Consider the following 20,053-nt stretch of genomic DNA (forward strand, 5'->3'; position numbering starts at 1 on the left):
GTGCCAGCCAGTCAGTCTGACACATAGCAATACATCTCCATGGATGATGATGATGATGATGGATTTTGCTAACCTTCTACTTGACCAAGCATGATGTCCCTCTCCAGGGAATGGTCCCTCCTGATAATATGTCAAAAGTCCGTGTGACAGTCTTCACATCCAGACTTCCAAGGAGCATTCTGATTGTACTTCTTCCCAAATAGATTTGCTCATTTATCTGGACGTCCATGGTCCAGTCAATAGTATTTGCCAACATCATCATTCAAAGGGATCAGCTCTTCTCCAGCCATTTGCATTTATTGTCCAGCTCTCACGAGCATATGAGGCCATTGAACATACCAGGTGTCCTTGTAGGGAAGACTTCATTCGATTCATCCTGGCTTTTGCCAGAGTGTCTTGTAAGGAATCTTTCCCACTGACGATGCTCAGAACTAGTGGGTGGATAAAAGGATGAAGGAACGAACAGCCTTGTCATGCCATTCTTCCCAAGTTCACACACTCTGTTCAAGAAGATGCAACCCAAATGGGAATAGTGGTCACAAGATGGGCTGCCAGAGACAAGGTCAGCAGTCCGGGATCACCAGCTCCTCCTAAGGAGGAAGATGGGGCTTTCTACTCTGGTAAAGAGGTACAGGATTGGAAACTCACAGGGGTGCATTCGACCCTGTTCTCTAGGGTCGCTATGAGTTGGCATCGATGCCACGGCAGTGAGTTGGGTTTGGGTTTTGATTCGAGGCGATGTCTCCCACGCATAGCAATCAGGCTTCACGTGGCATTCCTGATGACCGAACACTCGATTTCTCCTCCGATCCTGAGGCAGGGGATCCTTCAAAGCAAGATTTTTTTTCTTTCTTGAATCTGATATTCTGAGCAAGGTTGAACAACTTTGTCATTGAACCAGCACGGTCTCAACTTGTGGCTGTTACGTGAAAAGATGGACTGCCTAAATCAGACACATCCATTACCAAATGCAAGTATGAAATACCACATTCCGACTGGCATGGTTGTGGCAGTGACATCATCTCCTGGGAAAGGGTGGAGTCTAGTCTGTCCATCAGGTTACAGCTTGATGACCTCATTTGGAGATATGAAGGGATGAAGAGCTCACTGGAAGCCAGATGGACTCTCTGCTGGTCTCCCTGAAAATCATTCCTCTCGACAAGCTACCTGGAGCTATGCTGACGGAGCCAGAGCCAGAACTGGAGGAGCCACGTGGAGACCCACACCAGTGCTGAGATGCTTCCACCGCCACTGGATCCACAAGACTTACTACCCACCGGTCTGTGCTCTCCCTGCATTCTGCAATATTGCATGTGCTGCATGAGTCTGAAGAGGAACTTATGGACTAATATTGACATATGGGGTAATATTGGACTTATGGATTTTATCTGGACTGGACTGGGATGTTTTCTTAATGTACAATTGTTCTTTGATATAAAGTTCTCTCTTCCACACACAAGTCTCCCTGGATTTGCTTCTCTATTCTACTCAGACTAACACAAAGGCTCTGCTTCTCTCCTTCCCAGTCTCAAGCAGATGGATGACCAACAGTCGGACATAGATGAACTTGTACAAGAATAGCTGGTAATGAGTTCATTCCTGAGTCCTAGGTGTGGATCTGACATTCCTGACCCAGGACCTTCCTTGGTGTGCAGGCTTTGTCTTCACTCTCAGCCTCTTTCTGCTCAAAGTATCGAGCTGCACACATAGGAGCTCTCATAAAACAGCAATGCCCTGGTCTGGATGGGACTTGCTGCTACTGGGGTGAACCCCAGGACTTCCACCAACTCTGGTTAGACACAGGATATAATCATGCTGGATTCAAACCAGGTCCCAGGTGTCCTAGTGCCCAGGGTCTGCCTTTAGGATTCTTCTCTGTCCCTCTGCCTCTTTCTGGGATAATGGGATCCCAGGAAAATTTGCAGATTGCTGAAAAGAAAGATGGCAAGTATTCTGAAGTTCTTGGAGACTTCTCACTGCCTTTCCCTACTCAAACCGTGGGTCTGTCCTAGTCTATGGTGAATTATTTGCTACACCATGCAGAGAGATAGGAGATTGGTCCATTTGTCCTCGGACACAAATAATGTTTCCTGGTTATTTAATGATTCTGTTTCTCCCACACAGCTGAGCCTTCCTGGGGACACCCCCCCCCCACCTCAACCCCAACCCCAGACACAGTTTCGAGAGGCAGCGATCCCAACACTTAGGCTCCTCCTCTCTGCCCGCCTCCCCATTGCTGACACCCTCCTTCCTGCCCCCACACTGACCACCAGCTCTGCAAAGCGGACGTTCAGCTCCTCGGGGTTCGGGATGGGGCTGGAGAACTCCATGTACTGCAGCGGGTGGTTGTCTCGCAGGTTGATCTCGGGGAGGTCGCTGCCCCCGAAGCAACACAGGAAGCCCAGGCCATGGCGGCTCCTCTTGCGGGGGGCCATGGTCACTGCAGGCTGGGGGTCAGCAGGCAGCTGCCCTAGGTCCTCATGGTGATCTGGGCAGGAGAGGGGAAAGAACAGAGCAGTCAGGCAAGGTAACTGCTCTGTCCCATAGATTAGCAGCTTTCTCCCCGATACCCGACTGCCCCCCTTTTCCCAGTGGCTCTCCTGGCTCCCACCAGCTCCTTCTTGTGCATGCATTTATATTTCTTCCAACATCACTCTCCCGGTGTTTCTTGTATTCTTCTTTTTTTATATAATCTACATACGTTTTTAGGTTTTATTTTTTTTTAAGTTTTTTGTTTTATTTGGGCTAAAGATAACAGAGCGACTTAATTTTCCATCTAACAATTTGCACATATGTTTTTCTTTTTAAATCATTTCATTGGGGGCTCGTACAATGCTTATAATCCATACACCCACCAATTATGTCAAGCACATTTGTACATTTGTTGCCATCATCATTTTCAAAACATTTTCTTTCTTTTTGAGCCCTTGGTATCAGCTCCTCATTTCACCCCTCCCTTCCCTGCCCCCTTCCCCATGAACCCTTGATAATTTATAAATTCTTGTTATTTTTTCATGTCTTACACTGACCGATGTCTCCCTTCACCCATTTTTCTGTTGTCCATCCCCCTGGAAGGGGGTTATAGTTAGATCAATGTGATCAGTTCCCCCTTTTCTCCCCCACCTTCCCCTTCCCCTTCTGGTATGGCTACTCTCAATATTGGACCTGAGGGGTTTATCTGTCCTGGATTCCCTGTGTTTCCAGCTCTTATATGTACCCATGTACATACTCTGGTCTAGCCAGATTTGTAAGGTAGAATTGGGGTCATGACAGTGGGGGACAGGAAGCATTAAAGAACTAGAGGAAAGTTGCATGTTTCATCGGTACTATACTGCTCCCTGACTGGCCCGTCTCCAGTCAGACTGTTGGATTCTCCCTCTTTGTTCTCGGGAAAGAGAGGAGGCTGCAGTCACAGAATGTGACTTCTGGGCAATCAGAGCCGGAGCTTATCTTCCCTCTTCCAGGACTGAAATCTAATCCCTGTTCTTGTACACTGTGCACGGGTAGATTAGTTTCCGGCAGGGCGCACGTACTCAGGATCCGGGGATGTCTGATGTAAGGGCCCCGTCCCATGGGAGTGCATGGGCAGAGGAGAGCTAGGAGTAGAATCATATGGCACGGTTCCTGGAGTGGGTATCTCCAGAGAAGTAGTGGGCGGAGGAAGGCTTCAGAGACGTGCTCAGTTTGTTGTACCCGGCACTCCGAGGGGGGTGTGCAGCCACAGCAGCACAATGTCTTCCCGTCCCCAGAGGGGCCACCTGAGAGTCTGATACGCATGTATCCCGGGCAGGAAAATGAAACTGGTCATTGGGATGGTGTTCAACAATGAAATAAACTCTGGTCAACACTGCTTACTATTCCGACAGAGAGCAAAAGACAGACAGGAAAGGGTGAACATCCAACCTTTTTGGTTGAGGCGGGGGGGAGTGCAGATTGGGGACCCAAGACCCATCTGTAGGCAACAGAAGGATCTTGGGGAGGAGACAAGCCAGTCAGGGTGCAGTGTAGCAACAATGAAACATGCAACTTTCCTCTAGTTCCTAAATGCTTCCTGCCCCCCCCCAATATCATGACCTCAATTCTACCTTACAAATCTTGCTAGACCAGAGGATGTACACTGGTACAGATAGGAACTGGAAACACAGGGAATCCAGGAAAGATGATCCCTTCAGGACCAGTGGTGAAAGTGTCCATACTGGGAGGGTGGAGTGAGGGTGGGGTAGAAAAGGGGAACTGATGACAAGGATCTACATATAAGCTCCTCCCTGGGGGATGGACAACAGAAAAGCGGGTGAAGTAAGACATTCAACAACGTAAGATATGACAAAATAATAATAATCTATAAATTATCAAGGGTTCATGAGTAAAAGGGGAGGGGGGAGAAAGGGGGGAAAGTGAGGAGCTGATACCAAGGGCTCAAGCAGAAGGTAAATATTTTGAGAATGATGATGGCAACAAATGTACACATGTGCTCGACACAATGGATGTATGCACGGATTGTGATAAGAGTTGTTTGAGGCCCTAAGAAATTGATTTTTTTTTTAAAAAAAGAGTTCCTTGCTTGTTACAGAGAGAGCATTCCTCCGTGCAGACCCCAGTCATTGCTACCACAAAGTGTCTAAGCAAATGAAGCTCAGCGATCAGCTCCCAGGCATTCCCAAAGCATCCTGGACCACCATCTCCTCAACACCCCTGCAGGCCATCTGAGCATGTGCAGTGGGGACACCCGAGTTCACCTGCCAACCTGCTGCCCACCCACTCTCTGCTTACACATCTTATATGTCTGGACACAAAAATATCTCTGTGGAATATTATCTCAACCATTTGGGTTCCAGGTTATTTTTATTATAAGTCTTGACTCTTGGTCTTTCTTCTTGAATCAAGCCATCGACAGAATGATCACCATGGTCTTCACCCCCATGGTCTCCATGGACATCACTGCTCAACATGTTGGCATGACAAAGGCAGACAGACTCTGAAAACACTGCGGTCTCCTCCCACATAATGGGAGAGAGCTACCTACCAACACTCTTATCTGATCGTGCCCTTCTCTAAGCCTCTGTCCTATAAAGAGGCCTTACAGAGAGTTTTCCAAATGCCCTGCATTGGTCAAGCTTCTAAGGCATCCCTTGAGCCAAGCATTTTCCTATTGACGTTCCAATCTAACTTCTGGAGAATGTGACTGGGTTTCCTTAACCCTCATAATCTAGCTAACCATTTCAACCAAGCTCTTAGGTACATCATGACCCATTGTCAATGTCATTCTAGAACTTATATCCAATTGTCTTTTTTATTTTGTTTATAAGATAAACAAAGATAATCTTTGTGGCAATCTTTTTAACGGACCTAAAATGGCCAACTGCCAGGCTTAGTCACATGCCAATTGTGTAGGCAGACACGGGTGGACCACCTTGGGGTCTTCTGAGAACTGCCACGCTTGGGAGGAGTGTGTGGAACAAAGACCAGCTCACAATTGTTTCTTCAGCCTCTGCAATGTTGCTGAAGCTAGTGAGGCTGGGCTGACACACAAGGGAGTTCTAGAGAAGGACAACCAGATGTCTGGGAACCTCCTGAGATTCTATTTCCTTCTGAGTCTCCCTTTTATCTTCTGGCTCATTAGCTCTTAAGCCAGGCTTTACCAGAGGCTGGCATTCAGGTGGCATGCCCCACTACGGCTGGCCCCAGCTCTTCAGGACCATGGATTTCTCACTGTTTGGTTTCCACACCGGGTTACTGTTAAGTGCCACTGCGTTGACGTCAAGTCGAACTGCCTCATGCGGTTTTCTAGACTGGAATCTTTCCTGGGTGGATAGGCAGGGCTTTCTCCAGGGGAACTGCTGGACTGGTGGGCATGAACCGCCAAGCTTCTGGCTCAGCCAAGCACATCACCATTTACACCACACGGGCGCCTATGATACCTGCTACATATTTTCAATGTCTCTCTGAAGACGGGGCACAAGAGGCAGTGGCCTTCAAGACAAGGGGAGAAATGGATACAGACCTGCCAACAGGAAGTACGTCCCCGCAAAGGGGACCCAGAGCAGCACTACCGATTCACCCTGCTCAGGGGATGTCCGACAGGCACTTTGTTTGTGTGGGTGTTCCTGAGGGCACCCCTGCCACCCACAACTTCCTTGAAGTCTGACCCTGCCTCCCTTTCTTAGGGTCCCCTTGGTATACCCAAGACGCCAACCACATGCTCCCACCTGAATAGAGTCTCAACAACCATGTCGCTGCCGGGCAAACAGTACAGATGCCTGTGACTACATTTAGACTCATGGAGACCCCCTGTGAGGACCCCAAAGAGTAAAGATGGAACCCATAAGGTTTTCAACTGATGTTTTGGCAGAACTAGATTGCCAGGCCTTTTCTGCCAGGTACTGCTGGGTGGGCTGGAGTGCCCACACGGTTAGCGGCCCAGTGTGTGCGCCATTTGTGCCACCCAGAGACTCATGGTAGAGACTAAGGGAAAAACTGAGGTTCAAAGTCAAGGGATGACTCATCTAAGGTCACAAAACAGGGACAGCGCAGGTATGCAAACCCAGGTCATGGTGTCCAGGCTGTGGTCCAATCACTACTCCACCACTTTGCTCACTTCTGTGAGGTTCCCCCCCATCTTCTGATCTTGCCCCCCAATAACCTCACTCTGTTATAGAAGGGAGACCCACCCTTTCAGCTTCATTTAGAAATAGCTCCAGACTTGTTGTGGGGGGAGGGGCAAAGAAAAGAGAACAAAGGAACCATCCCCGAATCTCTAGCTCAGAGAATTGCTCCAAATCATGAGCCAACATGATTCCCTGGTGCCATTTTTAACCAAACAACTGTTTAGCTGGATTAGTAAGGAATGTTCGCCCTGACCCTTAGTGCTCCTTTACAGAATCATCTATATGGGGCCCAATTGTCAGCGGTAACTCTCAAGCATGGAGGAGACGTTTCGGGGGACAGTGAGTCTGTCGATGGTGGTGAAGTGGAATGGGTCCTGCCCAGCGCCCAGGGGCTTTTCCCTGGACTCTCAGCTCATTGGAAACTTAAGCCCTCGTCCTTGGGTGGAGGGGCCCAGGGAGATACATTTCTGAAAAAGCGCCTTAGAAAAGAAGAGAAACGAAGTCTCTACCTAGGGAGAGAGTTGGGAAGTAATGTGGGAAACAGGATGCAAAGACGCTTGGAAAGCAGTTGAGTGGGAACAGGGACCAGAGGGATGGAACCTGGCCACTCCCACTCAGCTTTCCCTCCCTGGGCTCCTTCCTCAACACTAACAGCTCCAGACCCTCATCCTCCTGTCTCCTTGCTCCTCCAACTCAGCTCTCTCCCCCTCTTCCTGTGCAGACAGTCTTCTCCGGGTTTGTTTGTTTTTTAAAGGACTTGTACCAAGTTAAAAAAATTTTAATAAATCATTTTATTGGGGCTCACACAACTCTTATCACAATCCATATATATATATCAATTGAGTAAAGCACCCTTATACATTTCTTGCCCTCATCATTCTCAAAATTCGCCTTCCGCTTGGGTTCCTGGAATCAGCTCATTTTCCTTTTTTCCCTTCCCTCCCTCCCCACTCCCTCCTTTCTCATGAACCCTTAATAATTTATAAATTATTATTTTATCTTATCTTATACTGCCTGGCTTCTCCGTTCACCCACTTTCCTGTTGCCCATCCCTCAGAGAGGAGGTTGTATGCATAAGTAAGATCGGTTCCCCCTTTCTACACCCTCTTCCCTCCAGGTGTCACCATTCTCACCGCTGGTCCTGAGGGGTTCATCTGTCCTAGATTCCCTGTGTTTCCAGATCCCAACTAAACTGCTGTGCATCCTCTGGTCTAACCAGGTTTGCAAGGTAGAATTGGCTTCATGATAATTGGGGGGGGGGGAGGAAGCGTTTAAGAACTAGAGGAAGGTTGTGAGTTTCATTGTTGCTACACTGAACCCTGAGTGACTCATCTCCTCCCTACTACCCCTCTGCAAGGGATGTCCAGTTGTCTACAGATGGGCATTGGGTCCCCATCACGCACTCCCCTCATTCACGATGATAAGATATTTTCCCCCCACCTTTGTTGCTTGAAACCTGGTCTCCTCAGCCCTTCATGATCACACATGTTGGTATGCTGCTTCCATGCGGGCTTTGTTGCTTCTGGGCTAGATGGCCGCTTGTTTACTTTCAAGCCTTTAAGTCCCCAGACACTATATCTCTCAATAGCCGGGCACCATCAGCCTTCTTCACCACACTTACTTATGCACACATTCGTCTTCAGTGGTTATGTGGTTATGAAACCAGAATGAAGGCTGCACATGGTAGTGCGACAGGAGGAAAGCGAAAGGAAGTAGAGGAAAGAGTAGGAGGCAAAGGGCATAGAGAGAAGCCTAAATACAGACATGCACATATGTAAATATATTTATGATTATGGGGAAATAGACCTATGTGCATATATTTATAGGTTCAGTAGTAGGGTATCAGGTGGACATTGGGCCTCCTTGTGCACACTCCCTCAATACAATAGCACCTTGCTCAGCTAAACGGTCATTCCACGATACCCACCTTCCCGACATGATCACTGAAGACAGATGTGTGCATAAGCAAACGTGGTGAAGAAAGCTGATGGTGCCCGGCTATCAAAAAGATATAGCATCTGTGGTCTTAAAGGCTTGAAGGCAAACAAGCGGCCATCTAGCTCGGATGCAACAAAGCCCACAGAGAAGAAGCACACAGCCTGTGTTACTATGAGGTGTTGAAGGGATCAGGTAGCAGACACCAAAGAACAAAAACCATCATTGTGTGATCATCTCTGGGTTTTCTAAGCAGGTCAATGCCATCAAACCACCAGAACATAACAGTGTAGTCAACGTCTCTGGTGAGAAGGTCAGTAGCCCCTCACAGGGCATCTCCTTCAGAGAAATTCAAGCAACCCCAAGTCAACCCATGACTCTGGCTCATAGCAACCCTACTGAGAAAACACATCCACCTTAATCCATAAGGCCAGAGATAGTCCAAGCTTGGTCATTGATTAGCTGGGGGTCTGAGGATCATGGTGTTCATTGATTAGCTGGGGGTCTGAGGATCATGGTGTTAGCGGCTCTGAGCCTCAGTTTCTCCTCTGTGAAATGGCAGGGTTTCCACTAAAGACCTCAAGGTTGTTTCAGCCCTGAATATCCACACTGTTTGGGTGGATCCCACTAGCAAAGGGTTCCCCGGGGGCTCGCTTTCCATGTCCTATCTCAAGAAGGACGTACTCGCTCTGGTTTATTTCCCTCTTCCCATCTGCTCTGTAAACATGAAGACCCTAACCACTACCACCCGCACCCCTCGATCCTGGCCTCCAGCCGCTCCATCTACCAGATATTGCACTCATTCATTCACTCACCGTTCCTTCACGCACACATTCCCACGGAGTTGCAGCAGAATAGAACTGCTCTGAGTTTCCAAGACTGCACGTACGTAGGGGCGTAGAAAGCCTCCTCTTTCTCATGCACAGCTGCTGGTGGTTTTGAACCCATGTACAAGCCACAGCATCACGAGGGCTCCTTGCATTCAGCAGGACTCCCCAAAGCCCTGTGTTCCTGCGCCGTCGGGAACAGCTGGTGCGGTGACCTGCCCTGGGGTCTGCCCCTGACTCACGGCGCCGCATACACAGCAGAACGCTTGCACATTGGTGCCTTGTGCTCCAGAGGCTTCCCCTGGCTGAGCTCCAGAAGTAGACCACCGGGCCGTTCTTCCGAGTCCACTTTGGTCTGGAAACTCAGTTGAAACCTGTTCAGCATCCTACAAGGAGGCTTCAGAAAGCCCGTGGACAAATGGAATTGAAAGATAATGGGACTCTTCCATGCACATTTTGAAGCCCCATTCGTAGCAAAACACAGCCTCCCCTGTCAGATGGGTGGTTGCTGCCCATGAGGTGCTTGGTCAAGAATAAAACTCAGATTTCCCATGTGGAAGACGAGAATTCCACCACAGTCAGCAGCGTCTCTGCCTTCTCCCACGAGACCACCGGAGAAGCAGGGCCATGCCAATACTCGAGTCTGTCTAGGTGCCGAACTGAACACTGTCTGCATTTCAGCTCCCATCCAGATAACCCCCTGAGATTAGTGATCAGCTTACAGAAGAGTAAAAATGAATGAATGAATAAAACCAAACAAGCCATGGCTCCGAGAGGTAAAGGAACTTGCCTAAGGTCACACAGCTAGTTGGCGGCATAGCTGGGATTCAAACCTAGGGCTGTCTGATGCCAAAGCTGCAGACCACTAAAGCACAGGGTACATTTCTCAGAACTGTCCTAAACCGCAACCCGACTGGCATTTTCCCAAAGACTCTGTGGACCAAAATTCCCTAAGTCATGATCCATCACTGAGGATTTCCTGTGAACTGGGCCCGGTGTTGAGATAGCTTTGAGATCTCATTGAAGCCTCAGAGTGACCTGTGAAGGTTATGAATATCAACCCTCCCACCATGCGCGAATACAGACCCTTCAGGAGCTGTTCCACGGCTTGATCAAGGATGCCCCGATGCCAAGAGACAGAGCTGGGACTCACAAGAAAGTATCCTGCCTCTAGGCCCAGGGCTCTTTAGCTCTATCAGCCACTATCTTGTGGCTTCGGACGATTCAGATGGTTTCTCCCATCCCCTGCCCCGTGTGCATAATTGACTGTCTGTTCTTGGTCTACTAGAAGTCTGGCACTGGGAGGATTGTTCTCTCCTTTCTCTCATGTCATCTCCCCAGTGCCCCTGTGAGGACGGCTCGCTGGCCCCTCTCCCTGTTGATTACAGAAAGACTAGCACGGGTCCAACCACATCCTGTAAGTGAAGAGCTGAGAACGGAGGACTGAGCTGTCTCCCTCTGACACACGTGCTCCTGGATGGTGTGCTGGACCTTGAGCTAGGCCTGGGGGCAAGGAGAGAGCCAGCCTCCAGTGGGGGACAAAGGTGAGCTGAGGGAACCCCTGGGGTTCCAGAGGGAAGGCTCTTGGTCTAGTCAGCAGGATGAAAGAGAAGTCAGGGAAGGCTTCCGGGGGAGATGACATAGTTAGCGTCTTGATAGAGACCTAATTAAGGAAGGGTGCAGAGCGTGGGAAAAGGCATTGCAGGGGTAGAATACAGAGGATGTGTGCGAGGACCTGGCCAGTGGCTACATTCATAAGCTAAAGGGAACAGACAGGATATCCAAGTCCCCTGGACTGACGGCAGAACTGTGGGATGCTGGGGAGCGAGCTCCTTTGGATCCCATTGGATCCCCTGGGGCCGGGGCCTGGGAATGGGGCCCAGAGCTTCCCAGAGCTGCTGTGTGAAACATAGGAATGTAAACAATTTCCTGTTCAAGGGCTAGAGATTCCTCCCCATGCACTGACCCTGCCTGTGTCTCTCAGTGTCACCGAGGAAATGGTCACAGGCCCAGCCTACCAGGCCCCAGGGTCTGTCAGCCAGCAGGGAGAGCATGGTTTCCTGTACTGCGCAGCCTCTCTGTCCACTTCTCTGACCAGAGTCCATGGACACCAGCCTGCTCTCCCTTTGAGCCTCAGACTAGCAGGCCTCTGCCTGGGATGCAGCCAACCGACTGGGGTCCCTCACAGGCTTCCTCCTCTACACAGGCTTCCCTGCCAGCTGTGGCTCTGCAATGTTGACACCCAACTCGAGTCCGACCATGGGAGGCAGGGAGAATTACTTCCCCTCTGTGCCTGCGTCCTTCCTCCTCCGTAAACTAGAAACGGAATAATAGTATATCCTCCATAGGGCGGTCATGAGGATGACATTAGCTCAGGTTGATCTCGCTCTTCCAACGGTGCTGCTCACTGCACCGAGTCCATGCCGACTCCTGGCGATGCTGTAGGATGGGATAGAACAGTGCCTGTGACTTTCTGAGACTGTGACTATTTATGGGAGTAGAAAGCCCTTTCTCCTGTGGAGCAGCTAATGGTTTCGAACTGCTGACCTCACAGACAACAGCCCAAGGGATATTCAGTAAATCAGCAAGTCTTTTCTAGATCAGAGCCTAGGAATTGTAAAAGTTATAAATAATCCATTTAGTCATCCATCTACCTTACCACTTATCTATCCTCCATCTATTTAACTACCTAACTACCCATCATCTATCTACCTACCTACCTACCTATCTATCTACCTTTGATCTATTTATTTATGTATCCACCTATCCATCCATCTACCTACCTATCATCTATCTAAACCATCTATGTACTATGTTTTCATCCATCCATCTAGCTCCCTATCCATCCTCTCTCTATCTAAAATCTAGTGCTGTTACTATAAAGATATCTGAAAGTTAATGGTCTGTATTGCAGAATGTTGTCCCTATCTACGAGTGAAATTTATGTGTTATTCCAAATAATCACCCAGCTACAATCCTTGGGCCAAGGTCGGTTTGCTCTTGTAAATGTAGTCTTACTGAAACACAGTCACACCTATTGGTTTCAAGATGGTCTATCTATGGCTGTTTTTAGACAACAGTACCTGCATTTTGCTCATTTACTCCCTGGTCCTTCACATAGGATCCCTGGTGATGCGGGGGGTTAAGCACTAGGCTGTGAACTGCAAGGTTGGTGGTTTAATCCCACTGGCCTTTCCAAGGGACACAGATGAGGCTGCTTGAGTCCGTAAAGACTTACTCAAAAACCATAAGGACCAGCCCTACGTTGCCCTTTAAGGTCACTATGGGTCAAAATTGACGTGATGATTGCGGGGTTGGTTTGGGTTTTGGGGTCTTTCACCAAGATTTAGTCACTGTTACGTTATTGGGTTGGATGATGTATAATGGGCAATGTTCAAGTATCTTTAAACTACAACAACCTCCCTTTCAGATGACTCGACATACTACGTCCCCTTGACTCACAAGAGAGGCAGTTTGGTTTCATAGTAGACTCCTCACCTTGCATTCTGGGGACCGACGTAGGAGGCTGAGTGAAAGAACCTCACACGCGGCCACCACCCATCCTCAGTGGAGGCTTGTAAGTTGCTGTGGTGCTAAACAGGTTTCAACAGAGCTTTCAGACTCAGACGGACTAGAAGAAGGCCCAGGTAGTATACTTCCAAAAAGCAGCCAATGAAAATCCAAAGAATCACAAGGGTCCCATCTGCCAATATTGAACCAGGGTTTTGTTTGTGTGTGAACATCATGAGGCAGGAGCCCAAGCAATGGCAGCTAACAATAAGTGGTTCATTGCATGCCACATCCTCCCCATTAAGTCAGGAGTCCTGGAGGTGCAGTGGGCTATCTGCACCTGGGGCTGCCAACCACAAGGTCAGCAGTTTGAAACCGTCAGTCACTCCCCAGGAGAAAAATGAGAGTTTCTGCTCTCATAAAGAGTTACGATCTCCATAAGGGCCAGCCCCACTAAAAGACTCGAAGTCCCTCACTGACCCATAGCGCTGTGGGAGACAATCCTGCAGACACAGGATGAGAATTGTGCCTGCTCTGACCCCAACACACTGAGGTGAAACACTAAGGGCATGCAACAGAACAGAAAGGGGAGCAGAGCAATAAAGTCCCCAGGGAATGCCAAAACTAGACTTTAGGGCCAGGGCATATCAGCCCATCAGACTCCACCGGAAAACACTCCTAAAGGTCAACAATCTGACTTTGAACGATTTATAGGCTTTTGTTGTTGGTGGTGGTTTTTTTGTTGTTGTTTTGTTTTCTTTTGTTGCTTTGTTTTGCTCTGTCTTTCTTTTTGTGCATATTATTATCTCTGCAGGTCTATCTAAATAAGATAGCCAGGATAAACAAGCTGGAGGAGAAAACAACAGGATGGACAGTACAGGGTGGGGGGACATGGAAGAGGAGGAGGTGGGCGAAAAGGAAGTGACGTTAACAAACCCAGGGACAAGGGAACAACAAGTGATCCAAAATCGGTGGTGAGGAGGGTGTAAGAGGCCTGGTAGGGCTTGATCAAGGGCATTGTAACCGAGAGGAATTACTGAAACCCAAATGAAGGCTGAGCATGATGGTGGGGCAAGAGGAAGGTCAAAGGAAATAGAGCAGGCGTCCTCAAACTATGGCCCGCGGGCCACATGCAGCTGAGGACATTTATCCGGTCCGCCAGGGTGTTTTCTCCCTGTTTGTTTTTTTACATCAAAATAAGATATGTGCAATGTGCATAGGGATTTGTTCATAGTTTTTTAAAAAAACTATAGTCTGGCCCTCCAATGGGTCTGAGGGACAATGAACTGGCCCCCATTTTGAAAAGTTTGATGACCCCTGAAATAGAGGAAAGAACTAGGAGGCAAAAGGGCATTTATAGAGGTCTAAATATAGGCATGTATATATGCAAATATATTTATATATGACAATAGGGAAATAGATCTATGTACATATTTAAGGTTTAGTATTAAGGAAGCAGATGGACATTGTGCCTCCACTCAAGTACTCCTTCAATGCAAGAACACTTTGTTCTATCAAACTGGCATTCCATGATGCTCACCTTCCCAACATGATCACTGAAGACAAAGTGGGTGCATAAGCAAATGTGGTGAAGAAAGCTGATAGTGCCTGGCTATCAAAAGATATACTGTCTGGGGTCTTAAAGGCTTGAAGGTAAACAAGTGGCCATCTAGCTCAGAAGCAACAAAGCCCACATGGAAGAAGCACACCAGCCTGTGTGATCACGAGGTGTCGAAGGGATCAGGTATTAGGCATCAAAGAACAAAAAATCTTTTCATTGTGAATGAGAGGGAGTGCGCAGTGGAGACCCAAAGCTCATCTGTACGCAACTGGACATCCCCTCACAGAAGGGTCTCAGGGAGGAGACGTGTCAGTCAGGGTGCAGCATGACACCGATGAAACATACAACTTTCCTCTAGTTCTTTAATGCTCCCACCTCCACCCCACCCCAAAAACACACACTATCATGATTCTGATTCGACCTTTCAATTCTGGCTAGTCCAGAGGATGTGTACTGGTACAGATCAGAGCTGAAAACATGGAATCCAAGACAGATAAACCCCTTAGGACCAATAATGAAAATGGAGATACCAGGAGGGTAAGGGGAAGGTGGGGGAAAGGGGGGGAACCGATCACAATGATCTACATATAAGCCCCTCCCTGAGGGATATACCAAAGAAAAGTGGGTGAAGAGAGAGAGACATCAGCCAGTGTGAGACATGAAAAAATAATAATAATTTATAAATTATTAAGGATTCATGAAGGAGGAAGGGTGGGGGAGGGAGAGTAGGAAAAAATAAGGAGCTGATACCAAGGGCTCAAGAAGAAAGAAAATGTTTTGAGAATGATGATGGCAACAAATGTACAAATGTGCTTGACACAATGGGTGGATGTGTGGATTGTAATAAGAGTTGTATAAGGCCCCAATAAAATGATTTTTTTTAAAGAGTTAAGGTCTCAGAAACCTACAGGGCAATTCTCCTCTGTCCTATAGGGTTGAGACGAATCAAGACAATGGACTGAGTTTGAGCTTTTTGTGTAAATGTTCTAAATCCAGTGGTCCTGATCATAATGAAGTTGTATCGTTGTTGTTGTTGTTGTTGTTGCTGCTGCCATTGAGTCAGTTCCAACCCATACGACCCTGTGCACAACAGAACCAGACGCTGCCTGGTCCTGGACACTTGTCATTTATGGAGCACTGACCACTACAAGGCGCATCTCCACTCCCCACCAGAGCTCTGCAGGAAAGCTCTGATCATTCCTTCTCTGTACAGATGAGGCCCTGTGAGGCTCGGAAAGATGCCCACGTACGAGCCTGGGCCTCAAACTCCTTCTCCAGACCCCACGTTGGAATTCCTGTTCCCACTCAGAGATTCCTAAGGAAGGGATAGGACTGAGATCCATCTTTGATTAGGGCAAGGAATTGAGACCATCAACATAGAGCCTGTCCCCTCCACATCTCTCCACTCCTCTGAGTCCAGCTCCCTGACAGCCTCCCTGTCAGTGAGGGGGGAGGGTTAGCTATGCCAGACCTGTGATTGGGCCCCAGGCCAGCAGGAACACGTGGTGGGGGGAGGGTCTTGAACAACAAGCCTTGCAATGTGAGTCTCAGGCAGGGCTGGGGAGGGGACAGGGAGCACGTTCAAAAATAAGCAAGTCCTCTTTCCAGGACTGGGAGAACTATTTTTAGCAGCTGCCTAAATTATGGTTTCCCCCTGGGCTCTGGGAAAGGCAGAGAAAGTACAAGTAAGATCCCTGGGCCTCTGAGGCCCCTCTGTGCTGGCGGGTGGGTGGGAGGCCCAGAGAGGAGCCCCTGAGACTATGGAGAAGGGCAAGGGAGGAAAGGGTGCCCGGCTGGGAAAAGTGAAACTGAAAATCCAATCTCTCCCAAGTGTCATGTCTCCCACAGCAAGGGGGCTTTGCCACTTTGAGAAATGATTAGAGAATATAGGTTTCTTTGTCTCACAGGGGCAGGACACAAGTATCCGGTACCTCCACAGGGCCAGGCACGCACTCTTTCATTCACTCACTCACTCACTCAATCGCTCACCCATCACTCACTCACTCACTCACTCACTCACTCATTAGTCCATCCATGCCCAGGTACAAAGCTTTGGGCCAGGCTGTCATCTGATAGGCTGGTCGGCATGAGCCCCACCCTCACTGGTCCAGTCTTGTTGAGAGGAGACACAGCTCTAGACCCGGGGACACTGTGTGGATCTTCACTTCATAGCAACCCCATGTGGCAGTGTAGAGCTGCTCCTGATGGTGGCCTAGGCCATGTCATCTGTCCATGCACACACACCCAGAGCAACTGAGTGGAGTTGAACGGTGTGCACCCCACTGCTTCACCGACAGGACTCTTTCTGGGGACGGTCCCAAACTCCACACCCCCTGACATCAAGTCCATATGCCGACTCAGAGCAAGCGGCCCGATCGGACAGGTAGATCTGCCCCTGTGGGTTTCGACACTGTGAGCTCTTTACGGGAGTAGAAAGCCTCCACTTTTTCTCCCTCGGAGCGGCTGGTGGTTTCGAACTCATGCCCCGAGGGCTCCCTCAAAGAAAAGAAGGACAGTGCCACCTGACAGTGGGACTCCAAGAAAGCTGTCTCCACAAACGCCCTGCCAGGGAGGGGCCCTGCCTCAAAAGAGAGCCCACCACAAGGCAGCAGCGAGAGGCCAGGGAAGCGGCCCTCGGGCTGAACTGGGGCTCAGAGAAGGGCCATATGAACCAGATTAGAGTGGGAAGAAAGCAAGACCTGGAACTCTGGACAAAGGCATGGAAGACTGAGTAGTCATTCGGTGGGTTGGTCAGCTGGCTGGCTGGCTGGTCCACTGGCTGATGAGCTGGCCCCGTGGCATCCTTCTAGGAGCTGAGAGGAAGATAGGTAATTCTGGCTGTGTGCTATGAAGGCCGTTACAGGAGGGAGGGACAGAGATGGGCTCTGTAGGAGGCAGCTCCGCCTGGGTCAGAGAGGACGAGGCCCCGGACTGCCGAGACCTGGGAGGAGATCACGGATGCCCGAGATGTCCCGGCAGGGTGTGCGTGCCAGCATGTGTGTCTGAGAGCATGAAGGGCTTGGGCAGGACGCGCACATAGAACAAGGACTTGGGGTGAGGACGCGAGGGGCTGGAAGTGGAGGAGCCATCGGGCGACAGCTGTGAAGTCAAAGAGAAGTTGGAATGCCAACACCCAAGCCTCTGGTATCCAATGGAGCCGAGATCTGAGGCACGTGGTCAAAGGGAAGCCAGCTGTCCTCCACCCCACAAGCCCTCTCCCCCCGCCCCCAATTCACACAGATGGGGTGGGGCTGCAAAGGGTCTAGAGAGAGACAGAAGACAGAAGACCATTCCTCTCACCCTCTATGTCCAGGTCTCCCACCACAGAAGCCCACCAGTGTCCTGAGAATTCAACACCATTCCAAGCCATCCTGGGATGAACGGGGAGTGTAGTCGGTGCATTCTGCTGTTATCTGAAAGGTTGGTAGTTTGAATACACCCAAAGAAAGTCCTGGAGATCTGCTTGTGAAAACGCAGCTCTGTGCCACACAGTTCTCCTCCAACACAGGTGGAGCCACCAGGAGTCAGAGTCGGCACCAGGGTCACTGGTTACTAAGCAACCCAGGGGGCTGGGAAATGCTCCTGACTTGCCGCCTGCTCCTGGACTGCTTCTCTTGGAGCCTCACAGTCAAAGACATTCTACCGTGCATCCCCAGTAGCTCCTCTGCAGCCTGAGCTCCTTGCTCACACAAAGAGGGTTGTGTCCAAAGGGCACCACAGAGTGACCACAGGGAATTAGCCAGAGATGCTATCCGAGGCCCCGGAGCAGACGTCCATCCTGGGGTTACTGATAATATCGGAGGACTAAACACAACCACCTCAAGCATCTACCACTGGGGGGGGGGGGAGTTGGTGAAATAAACAAGCAGTCTTTTGTAATTTTCCAAACTGTTGGCTTTTATGGTTTTGATCACCGGGAACAGAAATAACATTGTTTTTTAACAGAAGAAGAAGACTTCTCTATGAAGAATGGGGGGGCTTTAGGATTGAGCCTCCACTCGGCGGGAGGAGGTGGCGGCTCAGTGGTCACAGGCAAGAAAACATGGTTTCTTTGGGCCTTCATCTTTTCTGTTTTGATCCATCGAGAATTTTTTTAAATGTATGGATTACATCCCTGGAAAAGGCATCCCAGGAGTTTCCCTCTGGTGTGTTTCCCTCTTGCTTCCTCGTGATCCTCAATGCCGGCGGAGGACTTTAACACAAGACCCAAGCATCGATGGGGCAGGACGAGAGCCTGTTCTTCTGCTGCTCTTATGGATCTCCCAGTCATCTATCCATCTATCTATCCATCCATCCATCCATCTATCCATCCATTTATCCATCCATCCTGGGCTTCTTCACTCTCAACTTGTTTAACTCGCATATCAGCCTCACACTTTTCCCAACTCTGCGATCGACAGTGGAGCACCATGAATCAACAGTGCCCCTGGGTGGTACACACAGCCGCTACCCAAAGGTTGGAGCTTCAAGTCCACCCAGAAGCACCTTGGAAGAAAGGCCTGGTGATCTACTTTTGGGGGGAAAAAATCAGCATTGAAAACCTCATGGACCATGGTTCTATTTGTGAACCATCTGGGGTGACCACAAGTTGGAGTCCAACTTAGACGGGAACTTAGAAACACTACATCACAATCAGAAAACAAATAATGACTTGGGAGCACAGGCAAGGATAAACCTGGCCTTGGCCTCTCTTCTTGGCACGGCTGATCCGCCAGGACGCATGTGCACCCTTAAGGCAGTGGAAAGAGGCCAGGAAGGGGCCTTGTCCTTCCATCAGCAAGGCAAGCCAAATGCCCTCTAGAGGCCCCTCTCCTTGGCACTGCAAGATTCTACTTGACGTGAGCACGAACATTCCTTCTACCTCTGGCTCTGTCAGACCTGTGTCCAGTCACATTAAGGGTGAGATGATGCTGAATGGATGGAACCATTGGTTTACTGGTTCACCCACCCTGCCATTCATTCATTCAGCTACCACATTTCTCTTTAGCACTCTATCCCAGCTGAGGGTCCTGGGTCTGGGACCAACAACAGCCAGGGGCTTCTGGGAAGTGAATGGAAGACACTCACAGACACCCACAAGCTGGGCTTGTTTCTAGGACTTGATCAGAGCCTGACGAGATGGCTCGAGAACACGGTCATGAAATGGGGTTTTCGGGACATGGCAGGGGCACAGGATCTTTGACAGGGTTTCAGACGGGACATGGACTGGAGCGGGTGGTGGAGGGGTGATAGAAACACAGGCAAGAGAAGATGCTCTAATCAGTGTTTCCCAAAGTGGGTGATACTGCCCCTGGGGGGGGGTGCCGGCATGATTCGGGGGGAGGGTGCAAACGTAGACACGTACACTTTATCCTGTACAGCACAAATGCTTCTCATTGCTTAGGGGGAGGCCTCTGAATAATCTATTTTCTGAAAAGGGGGCAGTGGGCCAAATACATTTGGGAACCTTTGCTCTAATCTAAATAATCTAAATAATGGAAAGCAGAGGAAGGGAGACTGGGTACACTGGAGGGTTTGCATCTATGTGTGCAGGGAAGGATGTCTGGGTGGGGCGTGTGAGTAGGTGGTGTGTATGTGGTACATGTGACTATGTAATGTGCATGTATGTAAATGAT

General features: G+C 49.4%; 1 protein-coding gene across 5 annotated transcripts in view; it reads right to left on the reverse strand.

The window, feature by feature from the left end:
• DAAM2 (dishevelled associated activator of morphogenesis 2) overlaps positions 1-20,053 on the reverse strand; it is a 137,167-nt gene that overhangs the window by 53,871 nt on the left and 63,243 nt on the right. For all 5 annotated transcript variants that reach the window (XM_075555157.1, XM_075555156.1, XM_075555154.1 and 2 more), the window contains exon 2: positions 2,268-2,488. In XM_075555157.1, the coding sequence (XP_075411272.1) occupies positions 2,268-2,435 (168 nt within the window). In that variant the 5' untranslated portion in view covers positions 2,436-2,488. The remainder of the gene's footprint in view (positions 1-2,267; positions 2,489-20,053) is intronic.

This window comes from Tenrec ecaudatus, chromosome 7, assembly GCF_050624435.1.
Source record: "Tenrec ecaudatus isolate mTenEca1 chromosome 7, mTenEca1.hap1, whole genome shotgun sequence".
Classification (NCBI taxonomy): domain Eukaryota; kingdom Metazoa; phylum Chordata; class Mammalia; order Afrosoricida; family Tenrecidae; genus Tenrec; species Tenrec ecaudatus.